General features: G+C 42.7%; 1 protein-coding gene and 1 long non-coding RNA gene across 2 annotated transcripts in view; one reads left to right on the forward strand and one right to left on the reverse strand.

The window, feature by feature from the left end:
- Positions 1–896: 896 nt before the first annotated feature.
- Positions 897–18,412, forward strand: part of LOC124274022 (ephrin type-B receptor 1-A-like) — a 29,200-nt gene continuing 11,684 nt past the window's right edge. Inside the window, exon 1 of the mRNA XM_046709353.1 lies at positions 897–1,120. Within this exon, the coding sequence (XP_046565309.1) occupies positions 1,060–1,120 (61 nt within the window). The 5' untranslated portion in view covers positions 897–1,059. The remainder of the gene's footprint in view (positions 1,121–18,412) is intronic.
- On the reverse strand, positions 16,348–17,526 carry LOC124274023. The gene is made up of 2 exons (XR_006897815.1): positions 17,341–17,526; positions 16,348–16,573 (listed from the first exon to the last, which is right to left on the reverse strand). It is a non-coding gene; the product is annotated as an uncharacterized LOC124274023 (long non-coding RNA).

Below are 18,412 nucleotides of genomic sequence, written 5' to 3' on the forward strand. Positions count from 1 at the left end.
CTGGCATATTGCATAAACCATGCCCACTCACTCACTTTCAACAGACAAATACTAAACCGGACAAATGAAAGTACACGCCTGTAAGGTGAAATTGACTTACACATTTACACAAACGTCATCAAAACTTACAATTCTGAAATCACAACTATAGCCTATGATTCCCATATGGAATACATCACTTTCTGGCGGTGGGGTAACTTGTCACGCTGAAGACCCAGAAGGGCGTTGGTGTAGCCTAGTGGTTAAAGCGTTCGCTCGTCACACTAAAACCCGGGTTCTTTTCCCACATTGGTGCAATGTGTGAAGCCCATTTCTGGTGTTCCCCGCCGTGATATTGCTGGAATATTGCTAAAAGTGACGTAAAACTAAAATTCACACGCCTTGTCACTCAAGACCCGTTTCGATTCACTACATGGGTACAATGCTTGAAGCCCATTTCTGGTGCCCCCCTCCGAGATATTGCTGGAGTATTGCTAAAAGTGGCGTAGAAACTAACTCAGTGACTTCACTTTCGAATAACCATTTTTTGTTTGTGTGCATAACAGCCTCTATCAAATATGGATGCACTTCATTTCAGTTCGACAAAAGTTAATATTCTAATTGTAGAATTCGAAAATCACACAAAGGCGGAGGCGGAAGGCGGCCTCGTCAAATCAAGCTGGTGGTTGGCCTTAAGGTATGGGGCGAAGTAGAATTTCCACAGTCTTAGATGAAACCTTCTGAAGATGCGCTTAACATCCCCTGTGGCACAACACGCGCGGGATTCTTCCCCTCCGTCCTGCAGTCGTCCCTCCCCGCCAACGTAGTACAGAATTAGATCTATACCGTTCAGTGCTCCAGGCACCACGGTCTTCATTGTGTTCCGATCGATATGCGTGTATCGGGATGCTGGCAGTCTGCAACCAAGCTCCGCACACAGTTCGGTATTGACTCAACGGAGAGAGGGTGGTTGAAGCAGTGCATTGAGCTCGTTGGATCACTCCCAGCTTGGAACCGGGGATATATTTCTGTATGTAATGAACAGGGGGTACCGTGGTTGAAACTGTGCTGGCTGCCACGATGGAAAGGAATGTGTTTGTGTTTATTCTGTTTGCCGGAGCAGTGACATGCGTCAGAGAAGGTAAGAATCGGCCATTCTTGTCACTGAAACCAGAGTCATTGATTTGGAACACGATGCGCAAGCGCTATTAATGTTGACGTTTGTTTTTATTCTCTTTTATTGAAGCTGGATTCGTGTCAGGGTGTTTCTAAGCTCTTACGCTGTGCAATAGAAAATGTCATAGCAACAGACTCTAAATAGTTGTGCGTGGGAAGTGATGTTCGCCGGCCAACATTCAAAGATGAACAGATCCAGGAAGGTATCAACGTAAACAATATTCAAATGACGTGGTGGTTTAGCAACAGAATTTGACCAGTGATTGTGGTAAAACCGACCCCTCTTGGTCCGACGTTATGTCAAGCGTCCATCACCACAACAAAGATTATTAGGGGACACTCATTGCGACCCACTTCGTGATTGGTTTATTGTGTGACCTTGACCTTTACGTTAGGGCTATTAGTGAGGTTGTGACAGGTCCTCTATTAGTTGCGGTTAAGATGGCAGAAATTGCGTTTGTCAACTTAAGGAGATGAAGTGAATTTAATAAGCGCGAAGACATGCTATTTACCACGAACTTGATTGCACGCGTTTAATAATCACCCAAGCACACTCGCACGGAAAACAAACTGTTGAATGGTGGGTTAAGTGTAAATATAGAAAATCGATGTGTTCTGTATGCAAATGAAATTTTCGACCTGCTTTCAACGAGTGTCTCTATCGACAATCAACGCGGTAAGATGGACGTGTTCTGTCATGGATGATAAAACATGTTTGAGTTGGATTGTTGGGCTTGGCAACAGAGCATGCCCTGGTAGCCCGGATTGCTTGCTTAATTGACGTGCCCATACTGAAACTGTAGCCTGTATTTATAACACTCAATAGCTCTGTTTCCAGGAATGTTACTGGAAGGATTAATATTGTCTGGAGCTAATGTTGACTCACCGAAATACACTAGACTCATAGGACAGTCTGTGGTCAGTATATACAGTACAATACAGATGACGCTGCTGAGTCAGCATTTTGCAAATCTTTGCCTGATAAGCATTATAGCTTGTTTTTGTTGTTGTTGTTGTTGTTGTTGTTGTTTAACGCAATCAGAAATAGTTGATGTGATTATTCCTACAATTCCAACCAGCCCTACCTGTGGTACATTAATAATAATTGATGCACGAATTCTCAGTTCATACTTTATAACGTTAGCACATTAAGAATTGTTAAGCAGGTGTCAACTGCTTTGGAGTATACACTCACCTTTTTGCGAACACCTGATATTGTCTCTATTTGCTGGTATTTCATAAACACATGCATATGCTGTCGTCTTATGGGACAACGGAATCTTAGAGTTATCCGTTGTCATGGAAATGGTTTCCTCGCACTATTTGTGTTAAAATGGATACATACGTGAACAGTGAAACTTGGTTAATCTGGATATTGAATGTATGAAAACACATCCATAAGCTGTGTTACGAATGGGACAAAGGGATCTACCGGCTTCCCCGTTGTCATGGAAATGGTTTCCACGCTCTATTCGTGTTTAAATTAATATATGCGTATAAAGTGAAACTTCGTTAATCTGGACACCGAATGTATGAAAATGTGTCACATGTGTTATTACTGCGGATCAGGTCTGCAGACATACAGATGTACATTGCTCCGTGTCGATATTTCGTTTACCTGTATTCTGTTAAGAACAATGTAGCGGGTACAATCTGTACGGAATATACTCAGAATATCAACCACTGGTTTGTATAACCTGGACACGTTTGGGGTCGCCATTATATGTAAACGTTATTGTTATGATGAATGCTATTGTGTTTATAAACGTAATATATCGTCATTAGACCGTGAACATACGGGTTAGAATTGGTCATCAGTAACCCATGCTTGTCGTAAGAGGCGACTAAAGGGAATCGGGTGGTCAGTCTCTCTGACTTGGTTGACACTTGTCATCGTATCCCTGTTGCGTAGATCGATGCTCATGCTGTTGATCACTGGATTGTCTAGTCCAGGCTGGATTATGTACCGACCGCCAAATAGCTTGAATATTGTGCGGCGAAAAACTAAACTCACTCACTCACTATAGTCATTAGTTACCACGGTAGTGAAAATTCATTATACTATTAGTAAATATGTTGGGCAAGATATGCCCTTGTTCTGAAGTGAAAATTCATTATACTATTAGTAAATATGTTGGGCAAGATATGCCCTTGTTCTGTTGAATAAAAACAAAATGTTCCGCGTCGTGCATTATGGATTCTGGCAATCTGCATCGATGCATAAGTGTCGCACAATGGTATGGCGTAGAATACTGTTATGCATATTTAAGCAAGTTTTGAAATAATTTATAGGTTTGGCATGGTAGATCGATAATATGGCATTGTTGAAATCGTTTCCTTTCATTGCTTCGAGGCTATTAAATTATAAATATATTGTATGCAGATATTTGCTATAAATGATCTGTTTGCCAAGATGGCTTAAATTGTTCACAAATTATATGTTCATATTCGTTCAGAAAATAGTGCTCTTATGAATATTCACTTCAAAAATATTTATTTTTAATATCAATTATGAATGAAAATGTTTATTGGCCCTGTATACAGAGGAACCTAGTGATGGAAATAAAGTAACGTTCAATGCCATATAAGATATTCCCGTTATGATAATGATCACTTCCGTCATGTCAGATTCCTAGGACTACAAGAAATATACAGGATACTTCAACCAAAGTGACTCTTTCAGAGTGGTTTGTCCATGTTAAATTGCAACACGGTACCTAAAACCATTGCTAGGTCGGTCTAGTGAGTGAGTGAGTTTAGTTTTACGCCGCAATCAGCAATATTCCAGCTGTATGGCGGCAGTCTGTAAATATTCGAGTCTGGACCAGACAATCCAGTGATCAACAGCATGAGCATCGATCTGCGCAATTGGGAACTGATGACATGTGCCAGCCAAGTCAGCGAGCCTGACCACCCAATCCCGTAAGTCGCCTCTTACGACAAGCATTGGTTACTGAAGATCAATATTCTAACCCGGACCTTCACGGGTTAGGTTGGTCTAGTACAAGTAGACACATCCAAGTATGCATCCACCGACCATCCACACATACGCGTACGTAGAACAGGCGGACGGGTGAACAAAGAAAAGAAAGGGATGTCCGTTTTACCAAACGGCCCACCTTGACAATAGCTACTTGTTCTATGTAATGCCACTTGTCCTCCATCGCATTACAATGTAACCTCACTAATTCGGAACACCCAACAATGTGGAAAGATTGCAGAAAAAGTATACAGAATCTGAATAGATTTTTGTTACAAATATTAGGTCCATATATCTTGTGATACGGTTATGTTAAGTGTAGTTATGTATCTATCTGTGTACTACTAATTACAGTGGGGCAGTGGGGTAGCCTAGTGGTTAAAGCGTTCGCTCGTCACGCCGAAGATCCGGGTTCGATTCCCCACATGGGTACAATGTGGGAAGCCCATTTCTGGTGTCCCCCGCCGTGATATTGCTGGAATATTGCTAAAAGCGGCGTAAAACCATACTCACTCACTCACTCACTAATTACAGAGACAATCCCAACGAAGTAAGTGTGAGTGGGTGAGTATGGTATTACGCCGTTGTTAGCAATATTCCAGCAATATCACGGCGGGGACACCAGAAATTGTACCCATGTATGGAATTGAAATTCGGGTCTTCAGTGTGACGAGTTCCAAATAAGTAAGAGGTATTCTTTCAATTCAATATATACTCATGCCAATAATGGTTGTCACCCCCTTCAATGTTTTTAATTGGAGAGGGGGTGTGGGGAGTGGGTGTGGGTGTCACCGTGTGTGGGAGGTTGGGGTGGGGAGAGGGGTGACAAGCATTATTGGCATGTGTATGCTACTGAATATATCGGAATATATATAAAGATTGCAACGTGTACGCGAGTAGAACCACGAAATTGGGACGCACAAAAGTGGACGTTAAACACCAAACTTTATGATGATGATGATGATGTAGAACCAGGTAATATAACCCCATTTAACCGCTCATTTCAGATGGTTAGATTACAGTAAAAACTCAAGTTGTTTTAACAGTCAGGCACATAGCTAACACCCAACTGCACTTTGTAATCAATACCCCTTTTCATTTGTTGTTTACAAAACAAGGTGAAATGGGGTTTAACGTCGCACTATATTTCGCTTATATGACGACGTGAATGTGTGTGTATGTGTGGCTGTTTGTACTAGCCCAGACTGAGACTTAACCTGGTTTTATAGTGCTAGCTGACTGAGATACCATGCCGCGATTAAGCATAAATAAATGCCCCACTCTGACACATTATACTGACTCCGATCCGATCAGGCCTTGTTGTACCAATTAATGCCGAGCGCCAGGCAGGGACCAACAAGTACCATAATTTAACGTCTTTCGGTATGACGTGGCCGGGGATCGAACCCGTGAACTTCCACTCTCCGGCGGGAGGCTCTAATCACTACACCACGGAGGCGGTCTTACAAAACAAGAGTCGATACAGTTAGCTTCGAATGACATGTCACTGAGAAAGTAATAAATACAGAAAGTGCTATAGAAGTTTCTGGAAGTCAGCTGTGACAACAGCGCTTACCATCTAAATTTATTTCCTTCAGTAAAACTTACAGCAATCAATTTCACGCCCAGTTATTAATCCCTTCCTAATGAAAAAAGTCCCACAAAACGTGACGAGGGTTTCCAAATCAATTTTGAAAGAAGTTTCATCAAATTGTGGCCGTGGCGTCATTTACCCCTCACGCAGATTCAAATTGGATTTATGAAAATTGACCCAGTTCCGTAGAGCGATGTCAGTACAAAGTCTGTGTTGCACGGGAGTCCGCAAAAGCTCTAAGTTAGCCTTGATGATTGGGGTTAATTCTTATGCATCGAACTGTTTAATGTTTAACGCCGCACCCAGCACTATGTGGCGTAGTCTGGACCAGACAATCCAGTGATCAACATCAAGAAGCATTGACCTACGCAGTTGTGATGCGTTGTGATGCGTTGAATACGGTGATATGCATAAACCAATTCAGCTAGCCTGACCACCCGACCCCATTAGTCGGCTCATACAACAAACATGGGTTGCTGAAGACCAGCTCTAACCCTCTATCTTCACGGGTTTGCATTGCACTGGCGACAAAGGTGGCTCAGGGATAAATATCCCCGGCGACTATCTGCCGCTGTGTCAAGTCCCAATTGTCATATGGGTTCGAATCCCATTTATGATCCTTGATGATGTCCCTGTGGTATTTTTCCATGCTGTATACCCTCCCTTGGACTCGGCATTAAGAGAATATAACAAGAATTAGTCGCCTCCAATTTTGTTAACTGGTCTAGGTTTCCATGTTACACTACGCTGCAGGTTTTACACGAAGTGACGGATGTAACGAACTTTGTGTTCTCCCTTCCACTTGCTTCATGCTTTAGTTGAAAAGCACATACCCACCTGAAACGATGGGTCCCTAAAGTTCGGCAAAACCGTAGTTTAATATGTATAATACGTTGAGTGTACAAATCATAAACTGTACTCTACCCAGCATAAAACAAACCTCGGTTATAACGACCTGAAATGATGGGTCCCTAAAGTTCGGTATAACCGTAGTTTAATATGTATATTTCGTTGACTTCACAAACATAAACTGTACTCTCTTCTGCATAAAACAAACCTCGGTTATAACGACCTGAAATGATTGTCCTTAAAGTTCGGTATGACCGTAGTTTAATATGTATATTTCGTTGACTTCACAAATCTGTCATACAGACCCTGAAACAAATATATTTAAGAAAGCCTATGCAAGTCTAGATTATGTGGCAAGTCTAGATTTCCATGTACAGATTTAGGCTCAGGGCTCATTTTCATTATATTTGTTATTATTATGACTGTTTTTGTCTGTAAAATATGTTCATTTTAGAGTTGTTAGTCTACACTCTTCCCTGCACTCCACTCTCGGTTGATAGTCGAGACGGGTTAATTGCTGGCGGAATATCTTGGAGATGAAGATATAACCTACTGTTTTTACCTGAAATTGTGTACGCCATGGCCTGTTGTGGGAGTTCTATGGTGTCAGTTGGCATTTCTCTCTATTGTTTCCATCGATGTAAATTTAAACGGCAGATTTTGTTTTTTCAAATTGAACGTAATCAATACATAACGTGTTTGTATTTAGCGACGGTGGGCAAGCCTTATTGTTAATGCTTTGGGTCGTCACTTCGAAATACTGTTTCACTTCCCACATATTTACAAAGTGTGAAGCCCATTTATGGTGTCCCTGTTGTGGTATTGATGGAATGGCGCTAAGGGCTACATAAAACCATACCCACTCCATGTTGATTACAGATTTGAGTGATTTTTTTTAAAAATGAAATATTATTGTTTATTCCCTAGACACCAATATTTCATTTGTATTATGGCTGTATGGGAACAATAGAATTTAGTCTGGGGAGCAGTGACAATACCTTCTTCACAATATCTTTACAATCCTTTTAACATTTCTAACCGTATTCACAAAGCAGCACCATTGACTACTCTCCCCCCTTGAACTCCCCACAATCCCCCCTGCCATCGTCTACTAACGTCCCCATCGCCATCCGCCGTTGCTTCCTTTATCATCCACTGATCCAACACATTCGCGCCCAGCTGTTGTCTTTTATGACATCATTTACGATGCGAGGATGTTATTCAAGATCTGCTGATCAATATGCACCAGTGCTGGATCTTCCTAATCAAAAACATGAAGCCTTTTATTGCACACTTCACTCACAACATCTTGTAAATCTGAGACCTTGTTGGGGTTTAGTGGACAAGATGTCGCAATCCGCAATAATCGATAGACCGTAACTCGACTTGTTGTACATCGGGCCTGTGGCCTTAGCGAGGTCTTTTTTTCCTCCTGGAATTTGCTGTGACATGTCTGTGACATGTTGATGAGTCGGCGTTTATTTTGACCAAATGATTGAAAACTAACATTCGATTTGCTATGCTTAAGATTACCCACATGGGTACAGGGTGTGGAGCTTATTTGTTGTGTTTCGTATGTCATGATATTGCTGGAGTGATTGTACATGCGTCACTCACTCACTCACTCACTCACTCACTCACTCACTCACTCACTCACTCACTCACTCACTCACTCACTCACTCACTCACTCACTCACTCACTCACTCACTCACACACCACCCACACCCACCCACCCACGCACCCACTCACTCACCCACCCACCCACTCACTCACTCACTCACTCACTCACTCACTCACTCACTCACTCACTCACTCACTCACTCACTCACTCACTCACACACACTCACTCACTCACTCACTCACTCACCACCACTCACGCACCCACGCACCCACGCACCCACCCACTCACTCACTCACTCATCCACCCACCCAGCCACTCATTCACTAACTCACTCACTCACGTACATGCATGGCGGACGCCGGGACAAACCCGTCGTTAACATACAACAGAATGTCCCAGGCTTTGAAAGTACAAACCGGCAAGACAGACACCTTGCCTGACCACTCCATCCGATTTAGTGACCTCTAATTCAATTCTGATTCCCCTGGTTACAACAGAGGCATGAGGGCATCGATATGTCATGTTCCCATAGCAACGGATAGGTCACAACTGCATGTCATCAATACTCTCTGACCTTACAGAGACGTTCATAACGGTTTATGATAACATAACCACAAAATCATCAATCCGCCAATGTTTAGGTCTCGGTCTATCCCAAGATTCCCAAACGGGACCCTTAGAAAGTATAATCACGATCACTTAAGACATTTGTTCGGATGTTAACTCTTTGGATGTATGTATATATTCATACTGCCTACATCCGCAGCGGAATTGCCTTTCATCGTTTAATCCATTTTCATCGATTATTAGTAGTCAGCGCCCGTGTATGAAATTTATCTTAAATCAATGCATATTAATCACGTAGACATCTTAGAGGCCTCACGTCAAATAACGATTATTGACTTTCAGAAGTATCCTAGATGAGTTGAGGCTGAAAACTTGGTGCCGATGTTGAGATGTTCTGATGGGCAAACCATTTATGATGCTATGATTGTGGGATGGGGGAAGCAGGAATGATGGTGGACACAGGATCTGTTTGGAGTCAGTTCTTGACATCGAAAGGGAGAAGTTACATTTACTTCTCAAGGGAGTGGTCAGTATGGTTTTATGCCGCTTCTAGCACTAGTCCAATAATATTTGGTGATCACCAGAAATTGGCTTCACACATTGTTATCATATAGGGAATCGAACCCGTGGCGTTGGCGTGACGAGCGGACAGTTTAACAATGAGGCTACCTCACCGCTCCTGCATTTTGCAAGAGCGCATCCAGTCATTTTGACATGAAATGTGAATACATAGCAAACAAAACACCCACCCCACCCCACCCACCCCCCCACCTCAAACGGACACCCAACCCAACTCTCTATGTGAAAGTGTGTTTAGTGTTTACTAAATGCCCTTTATTTGTTGCTTAACGCCGCACTCAGCAATATTCCAGACAATCCAGTGATGGATGTTTTGAGAAACTATCCATGCCCTGGGGGTATAGCGACACCTGGTCAAGCAAATCACAGATCCAGATGTCACTATTTGTATGGTCGCCACTTAGTATATGTTGTTTAGGGCGTATTCTTCCATGTTGTCATCACGAGTTGTTTCGTAGAATACATATTCACACTCTAACATTCATTGTTCAGAATGCTGAGTTTCCGGTTTAGCGGCGTCCGGAATAACGAGACACTACCACATCAAAACAAATCCCTTTCGAGTTCGTTAAATTCTCGTCACAAGCCCTGATTGTGTATAGCTATCAATGATTATACACGTCCATTGCAAACGCCATTTAGGTTTGAAAAGCCTGTTGTATTACCGCCGGTAAATAACAAAGAGCGAATAGCGATAATGTTAGCAGATGTTCCAGTAAACGAGATGTACATTTCAAATGTGCTGCGTCCCGGGATGCCAGCAGAACTGACACAATAGCGACAAAAACAAACGGTTCCGTCAGCCCATAACGCTTCGCAGCGCCATCTAATGGCGGTCGCTGGTTGTAACATCGCGCCCTCTAGTGGTACTGTGGCAACCTACATCCCAATGTATTGATTGGCTGGCGTCGGTCTGCGACATACTGACCCCGGCGCTGACCTGTTTGTTCACGCTCATTGAGAGAGCGGGAAGCCAGGAAACGTTCTTGATGAAACAGAGCATCCTTAATTTCACCAGCAACCATGTCAATAGCTGTCAGTGTATTGAACTGGTGGTCTGATTGGGTGCCATTGTTGTAGCATCCTCTCGTACGGCTTAGCAGTAATACATTGCAGATGATCTGATGTGTCAATAGCTGTCAGTGCATGGGACTCGTGTACTGATCTGTTGTGTAAACACTCCGGAGGATGATAGTGTGCAGTGACGTGTGTGCGTACGTGCGTGCGCGCATGTGTGGGCGTGGAGGGGTAGACGGTGATGTGAGGTGTATGTATATGTTGTGTGGTGTCATGTATACATAGAGCCCAGGTCACAAATCAGTTGAAGTTAAGCAACGTTGGTTGTGGAGAGAGCTTGTTTTGGGTGACCATGTTTGGCAGTTTGACTCCTGAGGGTTTCTACAACTTCAGTATTGCGTCACAACGAAGCACACGTGACACATCGTCACCTGAGAACCAGAGTGTTCTTAGTCCCAAAAACCTTGTTTCGAGATAAACGGCCCTAAAGATTTGTATGTCTGTAATTTGAATAATGTTATACCTAATTGTTTGAAACTTTGCATGGAGATGCAGTATGTCAAATATCACCAAACCATCACATATCACTGACATTGTTGACAAAAGCCTTAAAATATTGATTGGAGATAGAACAATTGTCAAAATTCAACATAACTTATCTTGAGTTCCAGAGTGTTCTATGTGCCCCTAAAGCCATTAAACACCAAGAGAAACGCACACAAAATTAAACAAACAATTAATGAGATGTTTTTGTGTGTTTGAATAACACTATCAAAGACACAAAGACCAAATGTGGCCAAAATAGCTTTAATGATCAACATTTGAAAACATGAACATTTCAAAAGGCACAACCAACATTAGCTTCTAATAATTTGATAAGCAAATTTATTAACTAGAAACTAACACGCAACCTCTTTTCCTTTGGATCAGATATTTTGAGGTGTCATTCATTTTGTCTCATCTTAGGCAAGTGAGTTAATGAATTGCCTCTGTTCAACCAGCAGTGAATGGGTACCCGGTGGGACTGTCATGTGACCCGGATTCGATTCCCTGCATGGGTATCAATGTGTGAAGCCCATATCTTAAAGAAATGAATTCTCAGTAATAACTGAAATGAGCTTAGTTCATTTGTCGGTCGGAGTTCTGGTAGTAAATTATTTCATATACGTCATCCAGATGCCTCAAAGTGGTTACCCTGCTCGACACATTATTCCCTACAAGGGTACAATGTCTGAAGTCCATTTCTGGTGTCCCCGCCGCGATATTGCAGGAATATTGCTAAAAGCGGCGTAAAACTAAACTCACTCATTATTTTACCTGTCAGGCATCTAACAACCTTTGTGGTATAGTGGAAAGAGCATTTGTCGGAGAACAAAAGGTCGGTAGTTCGATCATGTGGAAGCGTCATACCAAAAGACGTAAAAAGAAGGTATTTTTTGTTACCATTCCTCGCCCTCGACACCAATGGGGTGAAAAGAGCCTGGTCTGCCGGAATCAGGACAGTGTGAGTGGGGGATCCATGTTTAAAGGTGTGTCAGTTGGCTGGCACTCGAAGTGGCCACTCTCTCCCTATCACCATTAAATCAGCAGTTGACTTTAATTCCTTCAAACGACTTCTCAAGACTCATCTGTTTTCACTGCATTATGACTAGCTACTAGTCCCTCATTGTATATATGTATACTAGTTACTAGTCCCTATTGTATATATGTATACTATCCACCCACTTTGTTAGCGCTTTGAGCTTGGACCTTGTGCATGGAAAAGGCGCATTATAAGTTCACATTTATTTATTATTATTATTATTATAAGCATGATGTGTCTGAAATAATGCTAGCAGCCACACATGCACAGCACTTGAAGGAGACGTCAAACCCAATTACAAATGATAGGTGAATAATCTAATTTGGAAGTGTGTTTGAACCCCCGGGCGAAGATCTACGCCATCAGACAACAACCGCACAATCTCAGCACTCACAGAGCCTGACCTCCCAATCTATTTTGTTGCCTCTTACAACAAGGACCTGTGAAGATCCGGGCTAGAATGAATCTCCAGTAACCCATGCTTGTCGTAAGGGGCGACTAACGGGATCGGGGAGTCTGGCTCGCTGACTTGGTTGACACATGTCATCGGTTCCCAATTGCGCAGATCGATGCTCATGCTGTTGACCTCTGGATTGTCTGGTCCAGATTCGATTGTTTACAGACCACCGTCATATAGCTGGAATATTGCTGAGAGCGGCGTAAAACTAAACTCACTCACTCACTCACTCTTACGACAAGCAATATGGCGAAGAGGACTTCCCACCGGCTTCCCGAACGTTCAAAGTGAAACAGAAAAATCTTTTTGAAAAGAGAAAACAGAACAATAAATGATATTAATGTATGATTAATTAATTTCAAATATTCAAGAGGGTTGTAGAGTACCACAATCATTTGAGATGATTCAAAGCGAATCGATAGTCTTCAGTGTTTTAATCTACGATAATGCAGTCGTCACATCTATGAGTGAATATGATTTTAGTAATATTGCAGTTGTATCATGGCGGAGGACGCTGGAAATGGCCTTCCCACAGTATGTCCATGTGGAGAATCGAACCCAGGTGTGTGTGTGTGGTGGAGGGGAGAGGGGTTAAGACCACGAGGCTAGCGACATGTTTGAAATAACAAACCTTAATTTTTGTCACATATTCGCGTGGACAATTCTTGCCCTGGAGTGATTCTTGTTCACAACAGACTATAGAGACTATTGATTCCAGACAGCGCCAATTAATTTTAGATATAATGATGACAATCGTTACTTGACGAGACCTGTGTTAGACATTAAGTATATCGATTTAAAGCTGGTTCCAGAAATTGCTTGAAAGAAATGATTGTACACGATTGGTACCGGCGCACACTGGAAGTCCTGGAAGATAATGGGTAAAAATGTTAGCCTGCGACACACACACCACCACCACCACCCTACCCACCACCATCCCCACTCACACAGTCCTTATTGGGGAAATAACCCTAAAAACACCCCAATAACAACCACAAATCCAAAACACACACATATACTCACTTTGTGAAAACCAGTTCACAAGCCAACACGGCCACTTCCACCCACAGACCCACACACCCTGTCCCCGACCACCCCAAACACCTCACCCAAAAGCCGGATACAAGACAGTCGTTTCGCCTGATATCAACTTGGTTACAGCAAGTACACAGGCAAATGATTATAACCTGAATTAATAATGAACTTCACACCTGACAGACTACATATTCCAAGGACATCAGTATTGATTTATTTGTTAAATGTTTATTCATCATTTGTAAGCTGAGATCCTATACGCATATTTCAAGCTGCGGGGTATGAGCTGTGATGTCTGAATTCACAATACCGAGGCCTTGAAAGCGACACCCGTTTATCCGGAACCTTCACAGTCGGGACACCCTCCAATAAATACTGTTTACAGCTTGTTCAGCTTGACCTGATCAAGTGAATACTAATGCATAACGTGACTGTGTCACAACTGGTTGGGTCTATTATTGTGAAGGTGTGCACCTTTGTTAGTTGATTGTTAACATGTCCGAGACAAGGTTGCCGTTTGACATCTCTGTGTCGATGTCTTAACTTTCCGATTGATAAAATAGAAAAAATGGTAATTGGACTGGGTGTAGAGAGTGATAGCGAGAGTGATTCGGATTGTGAAAATAACTGACGTCCACACGTACATTGTAAAGTTAGTAAACCAAGCTAGATAGTATAGCATATGACTGTATAAACACTTAAATTAAAACATGAAATGATTGTTTTTTTCAGAAGTGTTGTTTTCCGGGACAAGTTCTGTAACGAATCCATGTATGCATGCTTCGCACGAACGCAACATCAATTACATTCTCTGCTCCCCTATTTAATGAAGTTAACTCGACCTGCGGTTTTTGCCATTTGACGTCCCGGGTTATGCATATGTAGAGTAGTTCAGGCCAAGGGGAACCAGCTGTAGTAGGTTCACATGCATTGAAAGGTACTGGCTGAGTAAGTTATTAAAGTAAATCTGGTTAATTTAGGTAATGGTAGCGTTGATATTGTAACGTCTAATTTTGGAGCATGTGTCACTCAGTCCTCCACGTGCGGTTGGGTGGCCTTGTGGTTAAAGCGTTCGCTCGCCACGCTGAAGCCTGGGTTCGATTCCCCGATTTCCGGTGTCCCCCGTCGTGCTATTGCTGGAATGTTGCGTTATACTAAACTCATCCACTCACTCACTCACTGCAATTCGCCGTGCAGAGTTGCGTCCCTTTTGCACAAGGTCTTTGATTCCGGAACGGGTTGTGCCAGAAACCCATGATTGAAACCCAAATGTTTCGAGGTTTTTTAGGAGTTTTTTGTCTTGACATTTCAAAGTCTAAACGTACAGAACGTACACCAGTAGATGCTAGCTGCAATACAACTATTTAAAGCAGCATTTCCCAGAAGGTCACGTACACCGCTCTATTGTACTGTGAATCATCTCGGACTTTTTTCACTAAGCTGTCTGGCTCTCGGTGGATAAAACAAGAACAGTCTGGCGCGCAGTCAGTAAACAGTGTTTGTGTGGGGTCTCCACATTCAACTGCGGCATAGTACATGTATCTAGCTGTAATGGGGGACAGTGGGGTAGCCTAATGGTTAAAGCGTTAGCTCATCACGCCGAAAACCCGGGTTCAATTCTACACATGCTTACAATGTGTGAATGTCTGTGTCCCCTGACTTGATATTGCTAAAAGCGGCGTAAAATCAAACTCACTGGCTGACCTTTTACAAAGGTTCCATATAGCTCTTTGGTAAAGGGGGGCGGTGGGCTAGCCTAGTGGTTAAGGCGTTCGCTCGTCACGCCAAAGACGCGGGTTCGATTCCTCACATGGGCACAATGTGTGAAGCCCAATTCTGGTGTCACCCACCGTGATATCACTGGAATATTTCTAAAAGCGGCGTAAAACTAAACTCACTTTGCTAAAGGTGGCGTAAAACTAAACTCTCTCACTCGAGTTGTGATGCCCTTTTACCTATCTGAGCGTGCATACCATAATTCCTGTTATGAATGTTCAACTGCGTGACGGTAGATAATGCTTAGTCAGCATGGATGCAGGCAAGGTCTTCAGGAATCCAGCTGTCATTACTTAAAGAGCCGTTATGCTCTTTTGCCAATTTTGGTATTATTAATGTCTGCAATAATATATTTCGTTCCATGTGCATGCATTCACCAGGCAGATATTTGAAGAAGTGTCATTAGTATTGACATGTGTAGTGTAATCAAAGAACACAGGTGACATTCTCCGCCGCCTCATTCTTGAGGCAAGAGCCCCCATTATTCTGGTCATAAGTATTTATAGGAATTTATTTGATCGATACGTTCTGAGCCTTACGCAGAAGGAATTGCGTAATCATGAAATCTTTTGTTGTTTTTGTTTGTTATTTAACGCCGCACTCAGCATTATCCCTTACATATGGCGGCGTGCTGCAAATAATTGAGTCGGCACAAGAAAATCCGGTGACTGACAAGGGTGAGTGAGTGAATTTAGTTTTACGTCGTTTGTAGCAATATTCCAGCAATATCAGGGCGAAGAACACCAGAAATGGGCTTCACACACTGTACCCATGTGGGGAATCGAACCCGGGTCTTCAGCGTGACGAGGGAACGCTTTAACCACTAGGCTCCCCCACCGCTCCCGACTGACAAAATGGCCATCTGGATAAACAAATAAGACAAGATGACATACATTGAACATTGCGCGAACAATGTATCATCGTTGTCATGGAGATAACATACTGTTGAGGCAACTGCGCAAAATGTTTCGATGTAACAGGTCTCGAGGCAAAGTGTGCTTGCAGAATAGGGGCTAGCATAAAAGGCCATCCAGGAAGATGTGATTACAACATTCCTCTTCTATTACACCTCACGTGTGGCTCGTTGTTCTAACTGTAGGAGTTTTTGCATACTTCTAAAAATAACAACAAGAATCATTTTAGTCATTTATTCTGGACCTGTTGCAAACTGATATTAATGACGTTTACCGCGGAGTTAGTACATGTTAGTTTGATTCGCTGTTCATTAGCGGCATCTTGATTATCTGCCGTCTCGATTGCGATCTTCTTTGATGGTGGGGAAGATGTACCCGTGGCCTTCGTGTCCGGTGCTGGTGGTTGTATCATGTCCGATATCTCCCGACATCGCCACCTCCCATAACTGGAAAGGCAAAGACTGGTCCCTTAAAATGTGCTGGAAATGTTTTAACCTCATTGAAAACAATGTCATATTGGTTGGCCATCTTCAAAAGCCAGAAAATAGATGGAATATAACTATAATGTTGCACTGCTCATGCAAATACGGGAAGAAAAGTATTTATTCCGACTATGATATGAGGATATGGGAAGCTGTGTGAGCGAATGAGTGAGTTCAGTTTTACACGCTTTTAGCAATATTCCAGCAATATCACTACCGGGAACGGGAAGGTGAGAAACTGTGCGTTCTTTCAAAGGCCGGACAACAGATGTATAATTATGTTGCTCAAGAGACGCGGGAAAGAGACAAAGTGTGATCACCTATAAACAGGAAGTCCGTATGAATAAACAGTCATCATCCATCAATAGGGCTTTGCACTCCCTAACTACGTCAGACTTTTCCCAAAACCACAGAAAGCTTCATTTGGAGCCCATGTTGAATCTAACCTTGACGTCACAGAATCTGGGTGGTAACATAGTAACAGCGGATTTTGAAATCGGACCAAATATACGTTAGAACAAATACACTGTGATATCATCTTAGTGATATCATCTTAGTGATATCTATGTAGGCGTGGATATCAGTAACATTACCTCCCATCCACCCATCTCATGCTTTACCATTCATTATAATAAACTATACTTTCTTTAACAGGAAATGTTGCTTTACAATCTGTTATTACTCTCCATGTGCCACTTCATACAGATATACAACACTGTAGGGACACTCACAGAATCTTGCCGAAGCAGGAATGGCCCATTACTCCAAGGCACCCTAATTCGCTGTGCAGAGTATCGTCCCTGGTCAAGACAATAAGCTACGATCGTGAGTTCGATTCCCGATTCTCCCCGACAGGTTCTAGTTCTGTCAGCACCATCCCCCAGATCGCCGGTTTCAGGTTTCACCGAAGTGGTTAACTCCTGAGATCATCATATGTTCTGTACTCCAACAACACACTGACATGTAATGATATAAATGGATTACTCTTCAAAGTTACATGACCGCCTCCGTGGTGTAGTGGTTAGAGCGTCCGCCCGGAGAGCGGAAGGTCGCGGGTTCGATCCCCGATCGCGTCATACCAAAAGACGTTAAAATGTGGTACTTGTTGGTCCCTGCCTGGCGTTCGGCATTAATGGGTACAACAAGGACTGGTCGGCTCGGAGTCAGTATAATGTGTCTGAGTTGGGTATTCATGCTTCACTGCGGCATGGTATCTCAGTGAGCTAGCACTATAAAACCAGCTTCAGTCTGGGCTAGTACAAGCAGCCGCACATACACATACACATGCATGCACGTCGTCATATGAGCGAAATATTCTCAAGTATACGACGTTAAACCCAATTTCACCTCACCTCACCTCAAAGTTGCATGAAACTCACTCACTCAAAGAATCTCGCCCCTATCAGCTTAAAAGTGAGTGAGCTTGAATTTATGCCACCTTTACCAATATGTCAGCACTACCAGGGCGGGGGACACCAGAAATAGGGTTCACACATTTTACCCATGTGGTAAATTGAATCCGCTCTTCGGTGTGACGAGCGAACCCTTTAAACACTAGCCACCCAACCGCCCTCTGCTTGAGGAACGCCTTAATCCGGAATCATGATAATCCGGACAATTTCATACTGAGTACAATCTGGATGAATGATTTAAAAAGGAATTGAAAGCATTAATCTTAATTAAAGTTACAAATCAATGGAATACGTTTTACACCTAATCAGATATTCATTGATTTGGGTCAAACGTATAAAATACTGACGAACAGAAAATGAGTTTCACGCACATATTATGGATCTTCAGCCA

This window comes from Haliotis rubra, unplaced genomic scaffold (genome assembly GCF_003918875.1).
Source record: "Haliotis rubra isolate DU_JTF1 unplaced genomic scaffold, ASM391887v1 Scf187, whole genome shotgun sequence".
Taxonomy (NCBI): domain Eukaryota; kingdom Metazoa; phylum Mollusca; class Gastropoda; order Lepetellida; family Haliotidae; genus Haliotis; species Haliotis rubra.